The sequence below is a fragment of the Rhinatrema bivittatum genome, chromosome 8 (genome assembly GCF_901001135.1).
Source record: "Rhinatrema bivittatum chromosome 8, aRhiBiv1.1, whole genome shotgun sequence".
Classification (NCBI taxonomy): Eukaryota; Metazoa; Chordata; class Amphibia; order Gymnophiona; family Rhinatrematidae; genus Rhinatrema; species Rhinatrema bivittatum.
In genome coordinates, this window is record NC_042622.1 from 136,329,305 (window position 1) to 136,353,052 (window position 23,748).

The 23,748-nt window shown below is 46.3% G+C and overlaps 1 protein-coding gene across 1 annotated transcript in view; it reads right to left on the bottom strand.

Moving 5' to 3' along the window:
• MAMDC4 (MAM domain containing 4) overlaps nt 1-23,748 on the bottom strand; it is a 133,338-nt gene that overhangs the window by 46,535 nt on the left and 63,055 nt on the right. Inside the window, exons 14-15 of the mRNA XM_029614094.1 lie at nt 15,034-15,165; nt 3,545-3,675 (exon numbers count right to left, since the gene is read on the bottom strand). Coding sequence (XP_029469954.1) covers nt 3,545-3,675; nt 15,034-15,165 — 263 coding nt within the window. The remainder of the gene's footprint in view (nt 1-3,544; nt 3,676-15,033; nt 15,166-23,748) is intronic.

Consider the following 23,748-nt stretch of genomic DNA (forward strand, 5'->3'; position numbering starts at 1 on the left):
TTCTGATGGATCCTTCTTCCAATTTTTGAATGAAGATCTTTTAGCCTCTTTCACCTCACCTTTTAACCATGCCGGCAATCATTTTACATTCCTTCCACCTTTCTTAATGTGTGGAATACATCTGGACTGTGCTTCTAGGATGCTATTTTTTAACAACGTCCATGCCTGTTGCACACGTTTTACCTTTGTAGATGCACCTTTCAATTATTTTCTAACTATTTTTCTCATTTTATCAAAATTTCCCTTTTGAAAGTTTAGCGCTAGAGTGGATTTACTTTCTGTCCCTCTTCCAGTCATTAATTCAAATTTGATCATATTATGATCACTATTGCCAAGTGGCCCCACCACCGTTACCTCTCTCACTAAATCCTGTGCTCCACTGAGAATTAGATCTAAAATTGCTCCCTCTCTTGTTGGTTCCTTAACCAATTGCTCCATAAAACTGTCATTTATTCCATCCAGAAACTATCTCTCTAGCATGCCCTAATGTTTCACTTACCCAGTCAATAATGGGGTAATTGAAATTTCCCATTATTACTGCACTTCCCTAATTTCTCTTAGCATTTCACTGTCCGTCTCACCATTTTGGTCAGGTGGACAGTAGTATTCTCCTATCACTATACTCTTCCCCAACACACATGGGATTTCTACCCATAAAAATTCAATTGTGCATTTAGTCTCTTGCAGGATCTTTATCCTGTTGGACTCTATGCCATCCCAGACATAAAGCACCACACCCCTCCCAGGTGCTCCTCTCTGTCATTGCGATATAATTTGTACCCCGGTATAGAACTATCCCATTGGTTATCCTCTTTCCACCATGTCTCTGAGATGCCAATTAAGTCTATGACACCATTCACTGTTATACACTCTAATTCTCCCATCTTACTTCTTAGACTTCTGGCATTAGCATACAAACATTTCAAAGTGTGCTTTTTGTTTATATTTACATTCTGCTTTTCATTTGATAGGGATAAATTGGAATCTTTTAGCTCAGGTGAGTTTTTAATTATAGGCACTTGGACTACTTTTCTTATTACTGGAACCTCTCTGTTGGGATGCTCTAACTCTAATGCTTCATTAGTATCCTTTGAAGATACCTCCCTCCGAACCATGAGCTGCTGAGTGATTGTTGGCTTTCCCCTTTGTTCTAGTTTAAAAGCTGCTAGATCTCCTTTTTAAAGGATAGTGCCAGCAGCCTCGTTCCACCCTGGTTAAGGTGGAGCCCATCCCTTTGGAAAAAATTCCCCCTTCCCAAAAAAGGTTCTCCAGTTCCTTACAAAACTGAATCCCTCTTCCTTGTACCATCATCTCATCTACGTATTGAGACTCCAGAACTCTGTCTGCCTTTGGGGGAGCTGAGGTTCTGGATTTCAGCTTTCTACCTAAGAGGCTAAATTTGGCTTCCAGAATCTCCATCCTACGTTTTCCTATGTCATTGGTGCCCACATGTACCACGACAGCCAGCTCCTCCCCAGCACTATCTAAAATCCTATCTAGAAGAAATGTGAGGTCCGCCACCTTCGCACCAAGTAGGCATGTTACCAGGCAATCCTCATGCCCACCAGCCACCCAGCTGTCTACATTCCTAATAATCGAATCACTAACTATCGGGCTGATACAAAAATAAGTGCGGGAGAGCCGGCGTGTGCCCGATCCCCCAACGCGTGCACAGGCCACTCTCCTGTGCGCGCGATTTAGTATTGGCCCGCATGCAAATGAGGGCCCGAGGTAAAAAGAGGCGCTACGGACACTAGCGCGTCCCTAGCACCTCCTTTTTGACAGGAGCGGCGGCTGTCAGCGGGTTTGACAGCTGACGCTCAATTATATCAGTGTTGGTTCTCGAGCCCGCTGACAGTCACGGGTTCGGAAAACGGATGCCGGAATAATTGAGCATCCGTCTTCCGACCCGCGGGCCGTGGGCACATTTTAAATATATATTTTTTTTAATTTAAATTTTTTTTTTTAGTTTTGGGGCCTCCAATTTAATATCGCTATGATATTAAGTCAGAGGATGTACAGAAAAGCAGTTTTTTCTGCTTTTCTGTACACTTTCCCGGTGCCGGCCGAAATTAGTGCCTGCCTTTGGGCAGCCGTTAATTTCTGAAAGTAAAATGTGCAGCTTTGCTGCACATTTTACTTTCTGTATTGCGCGGGAATAACTAATAGGGCCATCAACATGCATTTGCATGTTGCGGGCGCTATTAGTTTTGGGAGGGGGAGGGTTGGCTGTACGTTTTCGATGCGCTATTACCCCTTACTGTATAAGGGGTAAAGCTAGTGTGTCGAAAACACGCGTCCAGACCCAGAGCACACTGTACTGTATTGGCCCGTATGACGGCCGACCTAACCCTTCTCTCCTGGGCAGTAGCCCTGGGAGAGACATCCTCAGTGTGAGAGGACAATGCACCAACTGGAGAGCAGGTCCTTGCTACAGGGTCATTTCCTGCTGTGCTAGTTTGATGCTCTCTAATCATGAGACCTTCCTCCTCCAAGGCAGCAGCAGGTCTGCCAGACTGGAGTTGGGACTTGACTACTATGTCCCTGAAGGTCTCATCTATATACCTCTCTATCTGCCTCAGCTCTCCCAGGTCTGCCACTCTAGCCTCCAGAGATCGGACTCATTCTCTGAGAGACAGGAGCTCTTTGCATCGCATGCACATGTACAATTTCTCACCTGTGGGTAAAAAATCATACATGTGACACTCGATGCAAAAGACTGAGAGGCCCCCCTCTTGCTGCTGGACTGCTGTTTTCATCTTAAATTTGTTCAGTTCCTAGTTAAGTTTTAGGTTGCTATGAGAGTAGGACTGCGTACAATTAGGTTCCTTTAAATGTATTCGTGTATTCACTATATATCTGGTAGTGACCTACAAAGGAATGATCAAACTCTTGATAAGGTGTGGGGAATTTCTGAGTTTAAGTTAAAAGGCTGATTTAAAAAAAAAAAATTTCAAGTGTGAAAGTGACACCTGCTTATAAATTAATGAATGAGCTAGGTAGGGGTGGGTGGGAGAGGGGTGGGAGGATTGGGAACTACAAACACACAAACTTCTGTGTGTTGCCTGCCTTTCTGACTACCTATTTAAAACAAAACTCACAAACACACTAAATAATATATCCCAATAGTTTACTTCTCCCCAGAACTTTTAAGTTTTAAAAATTTCTCCAAGCAGCACTTACTAATTCTTTCCAACCATCACCAAGGTGATCCTCACATCTCCTCTCAGTACTCTCAACTGCTAAGAGGAGGAGCAGGGTCTCTTTAGTTGGTGGTAGGATGGACTCTACTCCACCGCAGCTGCTCTCCCTTCTCCTTTCTCTGGTCTTGCAAGGCAGCAAAAACACTAATGTGATGTACTAGCACAGTGAATGTTTTTCCTAAATATATGCATTTTAAGCCTACTTACTAACAAGTATCATTAGATTTGAGCTGATGGCACAGACCCCACAGTTCCTTTGCTGCTGTTCCATGAATGCAAACGCCCTTCATGTGCCTGATCATCCTAGAAAGAAAAAGCAGTGCCAAGAAGTCTCACCATACCTGAAAGCGCCTGGCATGCTCTCCTATAGGGACTTTAATGTATTGCCATGCTGGTCCTTGATCACCATGGACATACCAGAAACTTCTGTGCGTTCCCAGTTTGGGATCTGTAATATGGACAGTAATGGACCCTACAAAGAAGGAAATGAGAAACTGTAAATGTAGGACATCCATGGCACTAACAGTAAAACTAAATCATGAAGATCTGGCAGCATGCAATATACAGTCCTCACTATATTCTCCCTTTGCTGTCAGCTCCCCAGTATGTTGACCGGGGCGGATTGCAGGAAAATATCAGCCCGGGTGATTTTTTTCAAAACCAGTCGATGGGGTAACTGACGCACTCATGTAATTTCCCTGCAGCACATGTGTCAAGAGCTCCCAAAAGCATGCCAAGTTAACTCTGGAACCCGACAGAAATGAGCCAAAATATCTCCAGAATAAATGTCTTGTGAGGTAAAAATATCACTTACAACATGTATATTATACTCAGGGGTGGATTGGCCTATCGGGGCTTCAGGCATGCCCCGGTGGGCCGGTTGCATTGGTCACATGATGAAAGGCGGCAGCTTGACTGCTGCATCTATTGCTTGCTCCAGTGAGCAAAGAGCCTAAAGAAGCCGTTAGCAGCCAAAAGAAGAGGAGAGATGAAGAAGACGTATGTCTGTCAAAGAGAGATTGGGAGCCTGCTGGTGTGTATGTATGTCTGTCAAAGAGAGTTTGGGAGCCTCTGTGTGTGTGTGTGTGTGTGTGTGTGTCAAAGAGTGATTGGGAGCCTGTTTGTGTGTGTGTATGTCTGACAAAGTGAGATTGGGAGCCTGCTTGTACATGTGTGTATGTATATCTGTCAAAGACAGATTGGCATCCTGTTTGTATGTGTGTGTGTCTGTGAAAGAGAGATTGGAAGCCTGCTTGTGTGTATGTATGTGTATGTCTGTCAAACAGAGATTGGGATCCTGCTTGTGTATATGTATGTCTGTCAAAGAGAGATTGGGAGCCTGCTTGTGTGTGTGTGTGTGTGTATTTCTGTCAAAGATAGATTGGGAGCCGGCTTGTGTGTATGTCTGTCTGTCAAAGAGAGTTTGGGAGCCTCTTTGTGTGTGTGTGTGTCAAAGAGAGATTGGAAGCCTGTTTGTGTGTGTGTGTGTGTGTGTGTATGTCTGTCAAAGAGAGATTGGGAGCCTGCTTCTGTGTATGTATGTCTGTCAAAGAGTGATTGGGAGCCTGTTTGTGCGTGTGTATGTCTGACAAAATGAGATTGGGAGCCTGCTTGTACATGTGTGTATGTATATCTGTCAAAGACAGATTGGCATCCTGTTTGTATGTGTGTATGTCTGTCAAAGAGAGATTGGGAGCCTGCTTGTGTGTGTGTGTCTGTCTGTCAAAGAGAGATTGGGAGCCTGCTTGTGTGTATGTATATTTGTCAAAGAGAGATTGGGAACCTCTTTGTGTGTGTGTGTGTGTGTGTGTGTGTGTGTATGTGTATGTGTATGTGTATGTGTATATGTCTGTCAGAGAGATTGGGAGCCTGCTTGTGCATGTGTGTATGTATGTCTGTCAAAGACAGATTGGGAACCTGTTTGTATGAGTGTGTGTGTTGTGATTCTACCCTCTGGGCAGCCTCTTACCTTCTCTCTGCCTGCCCCGTGGCCTGAAGGCCGTAGTCCCCGGTCTTTCTTGCGGCTGGAGCTACTCCTTAGTCTGCCCTCTGCGGCTTGAGAGCTGCCGACAATGCTGGGCTTGTTCCTTGGCTTCGCCCTGCTCTTCCGCGTTAGCAGCAGCATGGTCGCTGGCCATGGTCCTGCACAACTTCCTGCTTCCTGTTCCTAAGGCGCGGGCCGCGTCTCTTCACAAGATTTAAAGGGCCCACGGCTGGATATGTTCTGGGCCTCACCTGATGACTGTTTTCTGTCTCAGCCCTATAAAGGGCTTCTCCAACACTTCTGCCTTGCCTTGCATTGGAGTTACTTGCTCCTGGCAGTCTCGTCTTCCAGTGCTCTGTCAGGTCTTCATTCTTCGTTGGACCTCCATGTCTCGTCTGCTTCCTGTGTTTGTGACTTCCTGATGTTCTACGTCTTCATGTCTTGAGGTTCCTAGTCCAAGCTTCCTGATGTTTTACTCACTGATGTTCCAGGCTTCCTGATGTTTCACTTCCTGATGTTCCAAGGGTTTGCTCGTTCTGAGTCCTCCTGACCCTCCAGCTCCTTTGGTTCTCCAGATGACTCCTTGTTGGGATAAATCCGACTCGTCGGTTCCTGTTCTCGTCATTGGAGTTTTTGTCTCAGCTGGTTCCCTTCCTATGCTTGTCCCGCTCTCCGTGTGGTCCATGACCAGCCTCTCCAGGTTGTGTAGGGCGCGCAGTGGGACAGGGTGGTCCGCGACCAGTCCCGCGGCTGGACTGTGTAGGGCGTCCTGAGAGACAGTGCCAATGTCCGAACTTTCCCAGCTTCTCGTCTCGTCCAAGAGTCTTCCAAGATCCTCATCCACTTCCAGAGTCTTCTTGTCTCGTCTTGAGTCTTCTGTGTCACAAGGCCTCCGGCTGCCCTCATCCTCAGTCCAGCCTGCTGCTTCTTGCCAATACCTAGCGGCAGGTCCGAAAGGGCTGGGAACTGTCGGAGGACTATTCAAATACCAACATAGTGTTGTTGGCTTCCAGAAGCATGCATGTCCGGCAGAGGGTCAGATTTAGTCTTCGCCCATGCTGGGACACGCCTCGCCAACCCTCGGTGCTGTCTTGGGTCTGGGGTTATGCCGAGGCCCAAGGGCACACATTCCCCTCAAGTTAGGATCACTCTCCTAGCAGTCCCTAACATAACAGTGTGTGCCCGTGAAAGAGAGACTGGGAGCCTGCTTGTGTGTGTGTGTGTGTGTCTGTCAAAGAGAGACTGGGAGCCTGCTTGTGTGTGTGTGTCTGTGTGTCTGTCAAAAAGATTGGGAGCCTGCTTCTGTGTATGTATGTCTATCAAAGAGAGATTGGGAGCCTGTTTGTGTGTGTGTGTGTGTGTGCCTGTGAAAGAGAGATTGGGAGCCTGCTTGTGTGTGTGTGTCTGTGTGTGTGTCAAAGAGAGATTGGAAGCCTGCTGTGTGTGTGTGTTTGTGTGTATGTCTGTCAAAGAGAGATTGGGAGCCTGTTTGTATGTGTGTGAATGTGTGTGTGTGTGTGTGTGTGTCAAAGAGAGATTGGGAGCCTGTTTGTGTATGGGTGTGTGTGTCTGTCAAACGGAGATTGGGAGCCTGCTTGTGTGTGTGTCTGTCAAAGAGAGATTGGGGCCTGTTTGTATGAGTGTGTGTGCCTGTGAAAGGGAGATTGGGAGCCTGCTTGTGTGTGTGTGTGTGTGTGTGTGTCTGTCAAAGAGAGATTGGGAGCCTGCTTGTGTGTGTGTGTGTATGTCTGTCAAAGAGAGATTTGGGGCCTGTTTGTATGAGTGTGTGTGCCTGTGAAAGAGAGATTGGGAGCCTGCTTGTGTGTGTATGTCTGTCAAAGAGAGATTTGGGGCCTGTTTGTATGAGTGTGTGTGCCTGTGAAAGAGAGATTGGGAGCCTGCTTGTGTGTGTATGTCTGTCAAAGAGAGATTGGGAGCCTGTTTGTATGAGTGTGTGCCTGTGAAAGAGTGATTGGGAGCCTGCTTGTGTGTGTATGTCTGTCAAAGAGAGATTGGGAGCCTGTTTGTATGAGTGTGTGCCTGTGAAAGAGTGATTGGGAGCCTGCTTATGTGTGTGTGTATGTGTGTGTGTGTGTGTGTGTATGTCTGTCAAAGAGAGATTTGGAGCCTGTTTGTATGAGTGTGTGTGCCTGTGAAAGAGAGATTGGGAGCCTGCTTGTGTGTATGTCTGTCAAAGAGAGATTGGGAGCCTGTTTGTATGAGTGTGTGCCTGTGAAAGAGTGATTGGGAGCTTGCTTATGTGTGTGTGTGTGTGTATGTCTGTTAAAGAGAGATTGGGAGCCTGCTTGTATGTGTGTGTGCCTGTGAAAGTGAATGGGAGCCTGCTTTCATGTGTGCATATTAGAAAGTGTGTGCATGCATGTGTGTGTTTGTGTGAAAGAGGGAGGAAGGAGAAAGTTTGTGCACCTCCCTCTCTCCTGCTAATAATGCATCGGTCAGGGAGCCATCGCTCCATGAAATCATACAGCGCCTCCTCCTTTAAGGACTCAGGTAGCCCAATGATTTTCAAATTATTTCTGCGATTTCGATTTTCCTGGTCCTCGAGTCTCTCTCGCAAGGTGGCCTGTTGGGCCTGCAACTCACCAGTCCGTTGTTCAGCCAGCCCTAGCCTGTCCCCGTGATCCGAGAGGCATTGCTCAGCCAGGTCTAGCCTTTTGGCTTGTCCATCCATAGACCTTTGAATCTCCTCCATGGCAGTCTGAATTTTAATAAGCCTCTCATCCAAAGCCGTGGTGACACTGGTGGAGATCTGTTGCAAGGTTGCAGCCGAAACACCGTCCAGCATTTTCATAGGTTCCGGTGCGGTCGCCATCTTGAGCTCACTGCCTCTCTGGATCGTAGCGTTTCTATTTCTGTGATGTCGCATTCCAGTGTGGCGCTTCTTAAAATTTATTTTTTTTTTTTATTGTAGTGGGACTATTGCACCCCTGAGCCAAGGGCTACCCAAAGCTCTATCTGTAAAGCAGATATGCATGACAAAAGCTTTAATTGGGAACTGGGAGCCCGCAGCACAGCTGGAATAATAGCAGTATTTGTTACCAACCTAAAGGAGATCAGAAACTGTTATGTCCTCAGGGGGTGTCAAGACAAAACTATACTCTGTGAAAAGAAAGGAAATAAGAAGCTGCAGTCCTTTATCACAGACACCAGTCCTGTGTCTGCATTGTCAGCAGTTAGTATGTTATACAGCCGGGAACGGCCTGGAGAAGTGGCAGGACAAAGCAGTACGTACAAACGTGGCAGAGTGAGTTAAAGTTCCAGCTACCCAGCGCCTCTGAGACCTGGCTGAAAATTTAAATCCTCCGATAGTGAAAGACAGCGAGGGGATCATCTGCGGCCGCCATATTAAGTTTTTCCTACTGCTCCGGACCACATCATGACTAGTGCTACCCGCCGGCAGCCCGGTAAGATCACCGTTGTTGTTGTGAGGGCCACCGCTTCCCGGGTCGTAGGGCTACCTGAGGAGCTATTTAGATCCATAAATTGCCACGTTTGAAGAGGGTCCGACAATGCGAGGTGGAGGGAGGACCACTCGCGGCCGCCATCTTTAATTGGCTGCCGCTCCGAACTGCAGCTCTTTGAGCTCCGCTTGACCCCAGCCCAGTAAAGTTTTTGCCTGTTTTTTGAGCTACCGCTCCCCATAGCCTAGGGGTTCCTAAATCGCTTCTTCAATTTGAGAGTCGCTGCGTTTGGAGGGAGCCCGGTGATGTTAGGGAGAGAGGGGACCCCGGAGCTCTCTTCCCCTGCTTCCGACTCGTTTCACGCCATAACTGGAAGTCCCACCTAATTTTTAATTGTGTGTGTGGAGGGTGGGGCTGGGTGTGTAAAGCTATACGGTTTGCCTAGGGTACCTAATACCCTTGCACCGGCCCTGGCTGCAGTGGCTCTATGTGAGAAAGCAGAATTCCATCTGGAGCTTTGCTATCATGGGCCAGGTTCTCCCCAGCCTCTGTTGCAGCAGTGATGCATATAGTCTTGGCCAGGGCTTATTTTCCTTTTTCTTAAGCCACGGAGAAGGCAGACAATGTGGATCACTTCTGGTCAACCCCCCCCCCCCCCCCGAGCCACACACACACACACATACACACACATACCTCCCCAGGCAGAGCAGTGTCTAAGGAATCATAAAAGCAGCAGACAGTGAGAATGTGCTGGAGTGGGGAGGCCCTGAGAAGTGGAGGCAAGTATTGTCATAGATAGGGAGGGGGTGAACCAGAGAGAGTATGTATGTGTGTGTGTGTGTGTGTGTGTGTGTGTCTGAGCCACTGGCTGGCAGTGCGGTTGTCTCATTACTTGGCAACTAGTTCTCAAGCTGATTGGTTGGCAAGAGACTTTGACACCAGACTAGGAATCCAGGATATATGACGGATATAACCAAACTTATGGGGGACCCAACCAATTGCATAGATGGAAGGGATTGCAACCATGTTTCCTCACCCCTGGTTTAGGATGTGCTCTAGTTAGATTTTTAGGAAAAAGGTGAAATTTATGTTGGAGAATTTTTGTCTCAATTCTGTCAGACTCTAAGTCACGTGATGTACTTCTCAGTGATTAGCTCAATGTACTTTTGGGAGTTGTTGAAGCAACTGCTGCACAGAAAGCATATAAGTGAGTCACAGATACCCTGTGGGCCGCTTTTGAAAAAATCGCCCGAGCTATTTGCCTGCAATCCGCCCCTGATTATTCTCGTATGGAGTGCTGTAAAGTCCTGCAAAAAACGTTAAAAAAACCCCTTGAGTGTGAGCTTGGCCCTCAGAAAGCCACATGTAAACTGGATTACAATTTCAATATAGTAATTCTCCATATCAAAACTGCAATAACTGCCAGCACTCAAACACTAACAACCCTATTTATGAAAAGGCAACACTGTGATTATTACACCAAGCCCTAGAAAGGCAATACACATACTATTAGGAAAACAGAAAAAGCCAAGCTGCTACAGATCTCTACATAGAACCTACATACTAGCAGAATACGTCAACTCAATCACACACACAAAATACAAACAGACCCTCACAAAAATGCAGAATAAAGTAACCATAAAATATTAATACAAATGTGCAGACAAAAACTGAACTATTAACCGCAACAGCTGTTGCGGCCCCAGTCGCGGCAGCCGCGACTAGGTCCTTACCTCCTTGGTCCCGGCCCGTCTCCGAGGGTCTGCGGCCTGTTTCGCGGCATCCCCGCGGAGGGGACGCCGCCGAGAAGCCCTGCCTGGACGCCTTCTCCCTAGGCGCGCGCGCAACCAGCGCTTATGAAGGCCGTTTCCCGCCATTGGAAGCTCCGCCCTATTGATGACGTCAGACGCTGCGGCCTATGTAGGCCGCCGCGGAGCCCAGGACTTTGCCTTGCAATGGGGTTCCTTGCAGTCCTCTGTTGCTCTGTGCCCCGGAGTGCGCTATTGCGTTAGCGACTCCGTTCCTGCCTTAGACTTGTTTCGCTCTGTGCCCAAGTCTTGCTCTTGTCTGGCTTGCTTGTAGTAACCTGTTCTGCTTCAGTTCCAGCTTGGTTCCAGGTTCTAGTTGCCAGTCCTGCTTCAGCTCCTGTCTGGTTCCAGTAGCCAGTCCTGCTTCAGCTCCTGCCTGGTTCTAGTAGCCAGTCCTGCTTCAGCTCCTGTCTGGTTCCAGTAGCCAGTCCTGCTTCAGTTCCTGTCTGGTTCCTGTAGCCAGTCCTGCTTCAGTTCCTGTCTGGTTCCAGTAGCCGTTCTGCCTCAGTTCCTGCTTGCTTCAGTCCTAGCCTGCTTCAGTGCCTGCCTGTCTCCTGTTCCCTGCCTGCCTGCTCCAGCTCCAGCTTCCGTGATCTCCTAAGTCCCAGCGGTCAGGCTCCTACGGGCTCCTCCCGGGGGAGTACCGGCTTCCAGGGTGACGCTCACGTCCATCTCCTGCCTGGTATCCGCCTCCCGACCTGTCACTCACCAGAGACTATAGTACACCTCTCCCCAGTCTCTCAGAGGTCGGCCCAAGGGTCCACTAAACAGTTCACTCACAACAACAGGCCAGACTATTATGCAGTGCAACAATGGAAAAACAGAAACATTACAAATTTCTTAGAAAACATCAAAATCAGTAAATATAAATCATTAATAGAAGTAAAACCATACTAATAAAAAGAATATTTCAAAACAGCTGACAAACAGAACAACATCTAATAATTGAAAACTCATACACATTTTCCAAAGACCAATAAAATATTTCAAACACTATCCAAGATGGCGTCGGCAGCGAGATGGGTCTGAGCATCCTGTTTACCGCTGGAAATTTTCCGCTGAAAAATGCCTCATTCAGCCCGCAAAAGAAGGGCCAAGGAGCGTCAGGCCTCAGACGCGATGGAGGCCGTTCCAATTGTGACTCCAATGGACGCTCATCTCTGCCGTAGGACGGAGGTTGGGGCAGAGAGTTTGCTGAGCGATAGGAGGGGCAAGAGGAGTCCTCCTACACTCCAGAACTGATGACATCACTCTTCTCTGGGGAGAGATCGCTGCCAGCAAACCCAGCCGTAAGGCTTCTGCAGGAGCAAGGAGACCTGGGGCTATCGGAAGATGTCAGCCCGATAGAACCCCTGTCGAGGCATGAAGCCCTGCTGGAGGCTGCTGCGGCCCAACAACTCAATCTTGGAGCTGGCAAAATATCCACCAGAGCAGCAGGACTGGGGCCTGGAGAGAACTCTGCTGTTTTTCCTTCTCTGCAACTAAAAACTCTAGTAAGACCACAAACCTTCATACTGGAGCTTATCTGGGAAGTTATTAATGATCTAAATATGGTGACACAAATGGAAGTTTTGTTGAATACAGTGAAAGATACAAAAATAAGAGTTGATAAAATTGAAGCAGAAAATGCTCAAATTAAAAGTGAACTGTTAACAGTTAAAGCTGACCTGGGAAAGGTAAATGACCTACAATATGCTCTGGTTAAGGAAAACCAGATCTTACAACTTAAAATTGAGAACTTATTTCAAGGAGTAAAATCATCCGGTGTATCAATTTCCTTAAGCTTCCGATGTCAACACCAAGTCAACTCTGGCAGAGATATTTAACGGAGGTGCTTACATTACCAGAGGCTACACTACCTATTATTTCCAAGATATACCTCCTCACCCCACTGAAGAAAGCCACCAGGGGAAATAATAACGAGAATATTTTAATGCAGGAATTACAACCAGTACAAGCACCAAGTATAAATGTATCTGCGATATTAGAAGACTCAGAGAGCAATCTGGCGAGACCATCAACATTGCTGGTGACTTTTATGTTAGAGTCTGATAAAGATTGGGTATTTAGAAAGTATTTCCTAAATAGATCAGAGGAGTTTTTGGGTTGCAGAATTCAGATGTTTCCGGTTTGTCTAGGCAATCCCAAAAACTTAGAAGACAATTTTTATTGTTAAAACCTCAAGTAGTGCAATTAGGGATGTTTTTTTTATGCTGAAATTCCCATGTTAATGCTTAATAAAGCATCTCAGTTAACAGAATTCTTAGTAAATAAAGGTAGACAATCGCTTAGCTCTTCACCAGACCCTGTGCGCGCAAGTTATAAAATTGGGTGTACATGTGCATGCGCCGGGTAGCACGCGCACATGTACGCTGCGCGTGCATATTTTAAAATCTACCCCTATATTTCCTGAAGTGGTGTAATCTTGGATATAATTGAGGGCTTGTTAGACAGGTATGACAATAAGAAATCCCCTGAAATATGATGTTTCTTGAAAAATGTTGTTTTCTTTGTTCTACCTGTATTTCTACTCAAGTAATTTTTGCTTGATGAATATGCTTGTAAAAGGTATAAACAGATTTAAAAAAAAAAAATAAATAAATAAATATATATATATATATATATATATATATTTCAAACACTATCCGATACTTAAAAAGGATAAAAAATTCCCAGTTGTTCATACCTGGAATCTTTTGATTTCCAGATGCCCTGAGATTGTCGTGGATTAGCAGGGGAGAGGTGAGGGGTCGTCCCTCCAATCTCTCTCTCATATATACACATGCTCATGCTCTCACACACAGACACAGACATGCTCTCAGACACACACACATGATCTCACAGAGCAACACACACAGACATGCTGTCTCAGACATGCTCTCACACACACACATGCACAAACACAAGCTCTCACATACGTATGCACACAGACATGCCCTCGCAGACAGACATGCTCTTTCACCCACACATACCCTCACAGACACACACACACACGTGCTCTCACTCATTCACTTCCTCTCCCCTCCCCAGAAGAAGTACAGCGGCAGTCTCCTCTTTCAGTCTCCACGGCAGAGGGACTCCATTTTTCTTGAGGCCGCGGGGGCTGATGCTGCTCTGTTTCCTGCAAGGGGGGAATGGCGCTGTTGCTTTTCCTCCGGCACTTGATGCCTCTTCTCGCGACGGCCCGGGGAATGCGCTTGCATGGAGGTGAAGGCCGAGGCGGGAGCACTGTTGCTGCTGCTTCTCAGATGCCACGCGAACTTGGGGCTAATGCTGCCTCTTCCTGCAATAGCCTGCGCTCTTCTTTTTCCCGCATGGCCTCTTCTTCTTCCCGCCTGTGCTGACCCACCACTTCCTCTTCTGGGCCACGTGGAGAGGAAGAAGGAGAAGTCATGCTGTCGTCGCCGCCCCCGGACCTGTGGTGCACCGGCCCTGTACTCAGGTCCTCTTCAGCGGCCCCACAGATCTCTCTTCATGCCGCGTCAGGATGGGCTCTGCCACGGCTCGCAGGTCCTCTTCAGGCCCAGCAGAATGGGCTGTGATGCAGCCCACAAGCCTCACTTCAAGTGTGGCTTCATCGGCTCTGCCGCGACTTTGTAGATCTTTTTTTCAGGCCGCAGCAGCCCTTCTCATTTTCTTTGACGGGAATCCATATTTACAAGGTCAGCATCAGGGGCCAATCCGCCCTTGATGCTGACCTTTATCAGCCTAATGACCAAGAGGCCGAAGATCATTCCTTTACTGCCGTGCCACACTATGATATCACAGGTGCCCATGAGGCAACGCAGTTGGTGAAGATATTACAGTATATCAAAAATTATCCCAAACACTGTAGGAGTGAATTGAGAAAATGAATGAAAAACCATCATAAAAGGCATCATCAGGTGTTTGCATTATCATGCCTTATCCAGCTGGCTCATACATTATCATAGGTCTCACGGCATTGTTTCTTCACCCAGACAAAATCATTTTTTAAATACATTTATATTGCACTAAAATCACTTTTTTTCTTAATCAAAATTAAATGAAAAGTTGTATCTTTTGTTGTCGTTGTTGTTGTATTAATAAATCATCTGCTCATGTAGTGCCCCTTTACTTCGCCCCTCGTTTCCTGCCACCGCCATGATGAAACTGTGAAAGGCACCGTCAATGCTGAAAGTAAGACTGTCAAATAGTTCTGTGTGATAATATATATGTTTATAAAATTTATCTTTGTTTTATTACTGTTCAAGACCTATCATTTGATCAACCCCTGAGGAAGAACTGCTGGTTCGAAACATGGTCTGTACTGGGCGAAGTGAAGGGGTTGGGTTTTCCTTTGAAGTTGGCATAATTCAAGCACTCATATACAATGGAAGTGACTGCTTTTATTTGCAATGCACAAAAATTAAAAAATTGGAGTGTAGAACGATGATTATATGTGACCCGATTGATGTTTGGAAGCTCAATAACTTGCTCCAACATTCCGGGTGAAATGATGGTCTATTATATCTTGCCTTGAGATGTAATTACAACAAGAAATATTCATATTTTTCATAAATGCTTGAACTGTATAATTTTCATTAAATGCATTCATACTGCTGACGCTGGTATTTTCCGTGAAAATATTACAGTACCTGTATGTCCACTGTAAAGGTAATAGTACATTTCCATAGTACAGGCCAAGCCAGAGGGGCCCAGAAGAGGAGTTTGAACCTTAGCCGCAGTTAACTGCTGTCCTCCAGCCCTTTGCAAAGTAAGGTAATGACCTGTGTGAAAAACAAAACAAAAGCAATAATGTGTCATGCCAAGATAACAGGTGGCCTTAGCAACCCCTCTCCAAGGGTGCCCAGCTCGGGCAGGTCTTTCTGCTCCTGGGTAGAGAACACTTCATTACTTTGGCACCCAGTGCTTCTCTAAACCCAGCGCTAGCATCTGATAACTAATTCCATATCTCATAGGGAGAACTTCACATAACCTGTCTGCCATCCTTTGAAACAGCTTAAGGAATTAAAAATAGCAATGTCTCTCCTGAGGAAGTAGAAGCATCCGTGGAACAGTGGGGGGGGGGGGGGGGGATGGATTCCAGGGATCAGGACTGACTGTTGCATGCCTCAGATCATGTGCCACTCTCAGCTTTCAATATTACTCAATAAAGCAACAGAGAGAAATAATCTCCCCCGCCAGTACTACTTTTGAGGCATAAAAAATGTAGGTCTCGTCGTCCAAAATAATTCTTATCTGACTGTGACCGTAGATATAAAATCCTTTTGATAGGAGATTCAGTGGCTCCCAGCCTGTGTTTTAGAGAGAAAGAGTTGTATTTGTATAAGTAACCTGACATGAGAAGAGGTGCTAAAATGTCACAAGCAGTAGCTCAAAAGCTGTTTGGAAGAGGGAGTAAATAATGGTGGACGTCACGTATCCCTGAAGTGTGAGTATATTTTGTGGAAGCTTCGGCAAGAGGAGGCTCAGGGGAAACAGCACTCAGTGAAGGTAAGGTTTAGCAGGATGAGAGGAAATAAGCGCAACTACTGTTATATAGTTCTTTTACTGGTAATCAACCATATGTCCTCAGTATAGCGCTGGAGGCTCTACAATCCTTGTAAAGATGAACAAAAACTCAAAACATTAAGATGCTGCCAAGCATTTCCAACTTTTATTCAGAAGTACAGTAGATTTTGATCCCCCGACATGGACTGTGTTTCGTCACCTGGGCTGCGTCGGGAGGGACAGAAGCCCCAAAACTAGTCACAGCATCAGGAAAAATATTCGATCGAAGCGACTTCAAAACTTATGTGAGGGAAATGCAGGCAAGGCTAGAATGCCCAAAACAGCCCTTGCAATGCTGTATCTGGTAACATCAAGCGGGTAATGTATATTTCTATATTTTTGTTTTTCTGTCTTAACGACAGGTGTCGGGACAGAAAATATTATGCGGCCACGAGAAACACGGCACTGTGACGACAAGAAATTAAATCCGAGGCACCCATCAGGATGGATCTGGACAGAGAGAGAGAGAAAGAGAGAGAGAGAAATATACATTACCCGCTTGATGTTACCAGATACAGCATTGCAAGGGCTGTTTTGGGCATTCTTGCCTCGCCTGCATTTCCTTCGCACAAGTTTTGAAGTTGCTTCAATCGAATATTTTTCTGATACTGTGAAACTAGGTTTTGGGCTTCTTCCCTCCCAACGCAGCCCAAGTGATGAAACACGGTCCGTGTCAGGGCATCGAAATCTACGGTATTTCTGAATAAAAGTTGGAAATGCTTGGCAACATCTTCATGTTTTGAGTTTTTGTTCATCTTTACAAGAATCCTAGAATTTCTGGTGCTATAGTGTGGACATATGGTTGATTACCAGCACGTATACCGCTCATCTCCCCCACTTCATTATTTGCTTTTTTCTTTTACTGGTACCAATAACAGAGACCTAAAGAGACATTTTCTTTTTCTGCTACACCAGTCCAGACTAGTGGGTTGTTTCCCCGTAACAGCAGATGAAGGCAAAGAACCCAGTTTTCCTTGAGATGTCATCACTACTATTACTTGTGGTGCAGCCCAGAAAATTTACTCTATCCTAGTAACAATGCACTAAAAGCATAACAAACATTAGAAACCACAAATTACAAAAACAGGATTCTTCTGCTCAAGAGAATGGGAGATAGACTGCAAACAAATGAACAAAGGACAGGTGGAGATGCATAAACATACCTCAAGTGAACTCTGCACATATACAAATGTACTTTCCCTGGTAAAAAAAATGCACAAATCTTCACGTCCAACAAGGTCTAACTTCCAGAATGGGTCCTGGACTGTTGTAACAGGACTAAAGGAAAGGAAAGTAACAGGTAAGAAAATGTATCCTTCTTTATCATCCTGCTACATCTGTCCATACTAGTGGGAGGTACCAAAGCTCATTTAACCAGGGAGGGAGGAAGTTAGGGTGGCTTTGAAAATACCAGTTAAAAGCTGCATCCTCCTTTGCCTCAACATTCAACCTGTAATGCTTGACAAAATAGTGCAAGGACAACCAAGTGGCTGCCTTGCAGATATCCTCTGATGAAATACGTATCACTTATACCCAAGGAAGATGATTTCACTCTAGTGGAGAGAGTATGAAGAATCTCTGGAACAATCCTGCCCTTGAGCAAATAAGCAGAAGCAATAATCTCTTTGATCCACTGAGCTAAGGTCACTTTTGAGACAGCTTTGCGCATTCATGATCCTCCAGACAAAACAAGCAATCTATCCAAGTGATAGAAAGAATTAGTGATGTCCAAATATTTCAAAAGGGCTCGATGAACATCCAAGAATCTGTTGTTACACTGGCATTCCTTTCTGGAGAAAGATGAGCAAGGAAATGTGCTGAAATACTGAAAGCAACTTTAGTGCAAAAGAGGGAACCGGACGGAAAGTGTCTGAATCTGTGGGAAAAAACAAGAATGGATCTCTGCAGGACAAGGTCTGAAGTTCAGAGATGCATCAAGCTGAGCAGAGTGCAACTAGAGACACCAACTTCAGAGACAGATCCTTAATAGAAACATGCTTCAAGGATATCCGGTGAAGCAACCAGAGCCTTGAGGACCAAATTAAGTGAAAACTATTTTTATTGTGAGAAAATAGACAATATAGCATAACAGATAAGTATTTGTTTTACATACCATCCCTTGCAGATTTAAACAAGGAAAAAAACCTCCTTTTTTTCCCCTTATAACCCCCCCTCTATTATAACCCCTTATAATCCCCCCTCTACTATACTGTAACTAAGATGATTATATGCTCCTCCCCCTTCAATCTATCATCATAGCAACCAAGTTAAATCTAATGAACCTGTGTTGCTCATGTCTATTAAAGAAATGTTCTGAAATCATTTAGAACTAAATTCTTGCCCTATGGGGTAAAGCTTGACTATAAGGCCCCCACAAGTCCAATATTATTTTCTTCTTTTTAAGAGTCCCCTTTTGACTAACCATCTTTTCCATTAGTAAATTGTGGATCCCGTTAGATTCCTGGAGTGGTGCCACAAGACTGGAGAAGAGCAGTTGTGGTCCCACTTCACAAGGGTCGTAGCAGAGAGGAGGCTGGAAACTACAGGCCGGTTAGCCTTACCTCAGTGATGGGAAAATTAATAGAGTCTCTGCTGAAGGAGAGGATAGTGAACTATCTACAATCATGTGAATTTCTCGACATGATGCAGCAGGGATTCACCAGGTGAAGGTCTTGTTAGACAAATCTGATTGATTTCTTTGATTGGGTGACTAGAGAATTGGATCACAGAAGAGTGCTCAATGTGATTTACTTGGGTTTCAGCAAAGCTTTTGATACAGTCCTGCATAGGAGACTCATGAATAAAATGAGAAGTATGGGTATGGGTGCCAAGGTGGTACAGTGGATTACTAATTGGTTGACTGACAGGAGACAATGTGTAATGGTAAATAAAACCTCTGATGAGAGAACAGTGTTAAATGAAGTGCCTCAAGGATTGATTTTTGGACAAGTTCTTTTCAATATCTTCATGAGCGACATTGTGGAGGGGTTAGAAGAAAAGATTTGCCTTTTTGTGGATGATACTAAGATCTGCAACAGAGTGGACAAGCCTGAAGGAGTGGAGAGAATGAAAAATAATTTACGAAAACTTGAAAAGTGGTTGAAGAATTGACTGCTGCGATTCAGTGTCAAGAAGTACAGAGTCATGCATCTAAGGAGTGGAAATCCAAAAGAGCTGTATGTGATGAGGAGTGAAAGACTATTGTACATGGACCAGGAGAGGGACCTTGGAGAGATTGTGTCTGGCAATCTGAAGGCAGCAAAGAAATGTGTCAAGGTGGTAGCTAAAGCCAGAAAGATGTTGGGCTGTATAGGGAGAGGAATAAGCAGCAGGAAAAGGGAAGTGATAATGCCCTGTACGGGTCCTTGGTGAGGCCTCTCCTGGAGTCCTGTGTTCAGTTCTGGAGACCGTATCTCAAAATGGATAGAGACAGGACAGAAGCAGTCCAGAGAAGCAGTCAAAATAGTATGGGGTCTGAAGTGAGGCTGAAGGCTCTGAATGGGTATACCCTGGAAGAAAAAAGGTGCAGTGGAGATATGATACAGACCTTCAGATACCTGAAAGGTTTTAATTATGCACAAACTTTGAACCTTTTCTGTTGGAAAAGAAACAGTAGAATTAGGGGGTCACGATATGAAACTCCAGGGGAGACGTCCCAGAACCAATATCAGGAAATATTTCTTCACAGAGAGAGTGGTGGATGCCTGGAATGCCTGCCCAAAAGATGTTGTGATGACAAAAACAGTAAATGATTTCAAAAGGGACTGGCTCTCAATCAGCTGGAGGTTTGAGCAATTCGGTTAGCCTTCTTGGAGTTTGCAGATCGGTTAAGTGGACTAGCAATAAAAGTGATATTGGACAATGCCACAGTGGTGTCAACAGAGTTGTCTGGAAATGGACTAACTACTGCCCTGGGTGGAGCAGAATCTTCAGGCACTGTCAACTGCTCACTCACAGGGGTGGACAATATTCAGGTGGTTTATCTCAGCTGTCATGCCTTAGATTCAGAAGAATTTAAACTGGCAAACAAGACCTTTCAGCTTATCGTCTCTGTGAGGTTGCCCCTCATTAGAACTGATGGTGAGCCACGGCAATGCAAAGGTGCAGAGGTTTTTCAGTTGCAGGAGGGACTCTCTGATGCTCGGGATCAATGCTTTCGTCCAGACTTGGCCAAAGGAAGAGTTGCTTTATGTATTTCCTCCATGGCCAATGATGGGCAAATTATTACTGCAAAGGATTGTGAAGCATTCTGACTTGGTGCCTCTGGTGAACCCAGATTGGCCGCAACGACCATGGTATGTGGATCTTCAGCATCTGCTAGTCGACAGGTCTTTGTGATTGTCGATGTTATTGGCCCCCCTGCAGCAGAATACTGATCAGTTATATCTTTTGATTTGGCCCTTGAGAGGGTTTGACTGTTGTAGACTCACATCCGTAGTTAGCACTAGCCAATAGGGAATCTCTATGTTGTGCTGGAGGTGGACCCTTGGGCCAAGATGGGATTGGTGTTACCCATAGGAAGGGTCCTACGGGTCCGCATGGCAGTCAGAGAGGGCTGAAGGACAGAGGCCGGCTGGTGCTTCACCAATACCAGCCCTCATTTTGGGTGCCAGGGCCAGCTGGACTTAGGTGGCCTCTGTCTGTTGTTGTCAATGGGATGATCGAGGTCAGCCCAGAGGCAGCAATAGGGAGGAGTAACAGTCTTTACTGGATGAGGCAGAGTCCTGGGAACCCAGGCGCCAATAGGAACAAAGTCTGATAGGGGGAGCCCGAGCAAGAGCAGACTGAAGCCTGATTTGGCCAAGTCCAGGAAGTAGACAGAAGGAGCGTCGTAGAGCAGGCTGGGTTCAGGGCTGGAGGCAAACAGAGAGTAGTGGCAAGCAAGCTGAGGCCTGGACGAGGAGAGAGTCAAAGCGTAGTCAAACAATGCAGAGGTCAGGGCTGGAGAGAGGCAACGGAGTAGTCAGGCAATGCAGAGGTCCGGGGCTGGAGAGAGGCAACAGAGTAGTCAGGCAATGCAGAGGTCCGGGGCCGGAGAGAGGCAACGGAGTAGGCAGGAAATGCAGAGATCCGGGGCAGGAGAGAAGCAAAGGAGTAGTCAGGCAATGCAGAGGACCGGGGCTGGAGAGAAGCAATGGAGTAGTCAGGCAATGCAGAGGTCCAGGGCTGGAGAGAAGCAATGGAGTAGTCAGGCAATGCAGAGGACCGGGGCTGGAGAGAAGCAATGGCGTAGTCAGGCGATGCAGAGTCAAACCGTGAAGTCAATCCGAAGGAAGGCTGAAGATCAGGAACACAGGAACAAGGAAACAGGAATGGAATCAGGAGAGTCAGGAACTAGGAACACAAGGAGGCAATGAGTGCTCGACAAGCGAGGAGACCTGTTGCAAAGGCAAAGCTAGGGAGCGGAGCCCGGGCTTAAGTACAGGTGCTCCGCTGATGTCATCATCCAGGGCCGCGGGCCCTACTTAAGTCACAGTGATGCACACACATGCGCCTAGAGAGGGGCGTGGCGCCAAGGAGCAGCGTCTCTCCGTGGGCCACGTGGAGAGGCCTGACGTGGAGCACCAGGAGCTGAGATGGGTCCAGAGGTAGCAGAGTCTGTAGCTGAGCCGGAGGCACCAGATGTGGCCTGAGGACGGAGCCGGCGGCCTATCGCTGCTAGAGACGTGGGGCCGGTACCTGGATTAGCTTGAAAGAGGTGAGGGGCCGGGCTGCGGTTCTGCCGTGGCCGGCGCGCATAACACTCTAAGTCCACCCTCTTGGTGAGATGATCTCTCTGAATCCACCAAAGTAATTTCCGCTTCATCTCCAATGGGTGAGACAGTCACACCAAGTATATTTGAAGCTGAGGGTTCCACCGAGACAACAATGTCCTTTAAAGTGGACGCATATGCGCCTTAGCCCATGGAACAACTTCTGATGTCGCTGCCATGAATCCCAATGTTTGCATATAATCCCAAACTGTCAGATGAATGTTCACCCTCAGGATTCATATTTGTCCCCAAAGATGTACCAGAAGGTACACCTTGCCTCATGCCATATTGAACCAGATTCCCAAATACTCCAAAGTCTATGTTGGCTGTAAGTTGCTCTTGGCTAGATTCACTACCCAACCTAATTACTGTAGCAGCTGTACCACTCTATGAGACACTATCTGGCTTTCCTGCACCAACCTGGCCCTGAACAACCAGTCATGAAGATACGGATGGACCAATATGCCCTCCTTGTGCAGGGCGATGGCTACCACCCCCATTACCTTGGAAAAGATTTTAGACACCATAGCCAAACCGAATGGCAACACTTGAAACTGGTAATGCTGACCCAGTACTGTAAACCATAGAAATTGCTGATACTCCTCCTTTACCAGAATATGCAGATAGGCTTCTGTCAGATCAAGAGACATGAGAAACTTCCCTTGCTGCACTTTCATAATTACAGAGTGTAAAGTTTCCATTCTGAGTGAGTCACATGTGAAAACTTGTTGACTCCCTTTAGATCCAAAATGGGGCAAAAAGTATCCTTTTTGGGCACCACAAAATAAATGGAATATTGGCACTTATCTTCCTGCCCCTTCGGGACAGAAACCATGGCCTTTAGTTAAATCAACCTCTATAAGATGGTTTGCACAGGAGCTCCCTTTTCTATGGAGCTGCAGGGGGAAAACATAAAAGTGTCTGTAGGAGACCGATGAAACTCTAGGGCATAGCCAAAACTCACTACATCCAAGACCCACTGGTCTGAAGTGATAATATTCCATCTTTGATTTGGAGGTTGGACCCCCAAATTTCATTGTGATGAACGGGAAACCCCAGAACCAGAGTTTCCATCCTTACCCATCTTCTTAGCTCCAAAGTACTAAGACCTTCCAAAAGTATGAGATTTCTGTGCTCCTGAACTCTGGAGGGGAGAAAATGCCATGAATCCTGAAACCAACCTCTAGAGAAGGAAGAGCGTGGAGCAGACTTCTTATCCTCTGGCAAATGTGGAATCTTGGAGTCCCCCCATTGATCTGCCTTCTTCTCCAACTCTTCCCTGGACTAAAGGTGGCCCTTAAATGGCAATTTGGTCAAGTTTGACTTAGAAATAATATCAGTTGACCAATTGCACAACCACAGGAGGCATCTTGCAGCTATCACTGACACCACTCCTTGAGCTGCAGTGCATGCTAAATCATAGCCTGCATCCGCCAAAAAATCAGCACCTGGCTCTAAATAAGGTCCATTCACTCCTAGGATCACCTGAGCTTCTTGGGTCAAGCGCAAACTACCCTGTGCTACCATGCAGCAGAATACAAAGACCTGCAAGTTCAGGCCTGTCTAAGGATAGCCTCATTTCTCTTATCCTGAGCATCCTTTCCCTCCACCTTCCACCGGAATTGTGGTCTTAATAACAGCACACACTAGGGCTTCCACTTTTGCGAAACAAAGCTGATTCCTCATCTTAGGGTCCAGGGGATAGATTCCTGCCAAGGATTGACATCCCCCCCCCCTTAAAAGTTTCCTCTGGTGCACTCTACTCCAAATCAATCAGTTCTTAGATCACCTGAGGAAGAGGGAAAAAACACGATGCCTTACACAAATGGTTGAGCATAGCAGGAGTTTTCTTCTGTGTCTTAGCAAGTCTGTCTCCATTCCCAACACCTTCCATGTCTGAGACAATAGGCCTGGCAATTCATCCAGATGGAATAACTGCAACATAGTCCTGTGCGATTCCATGTCTGGTGGAAGGTCACCCTCCTCCAAAATTACTTCTCCCAAGTCACCCAGAGAACATCCAGACTCCCCCCTAAGGAATCATCC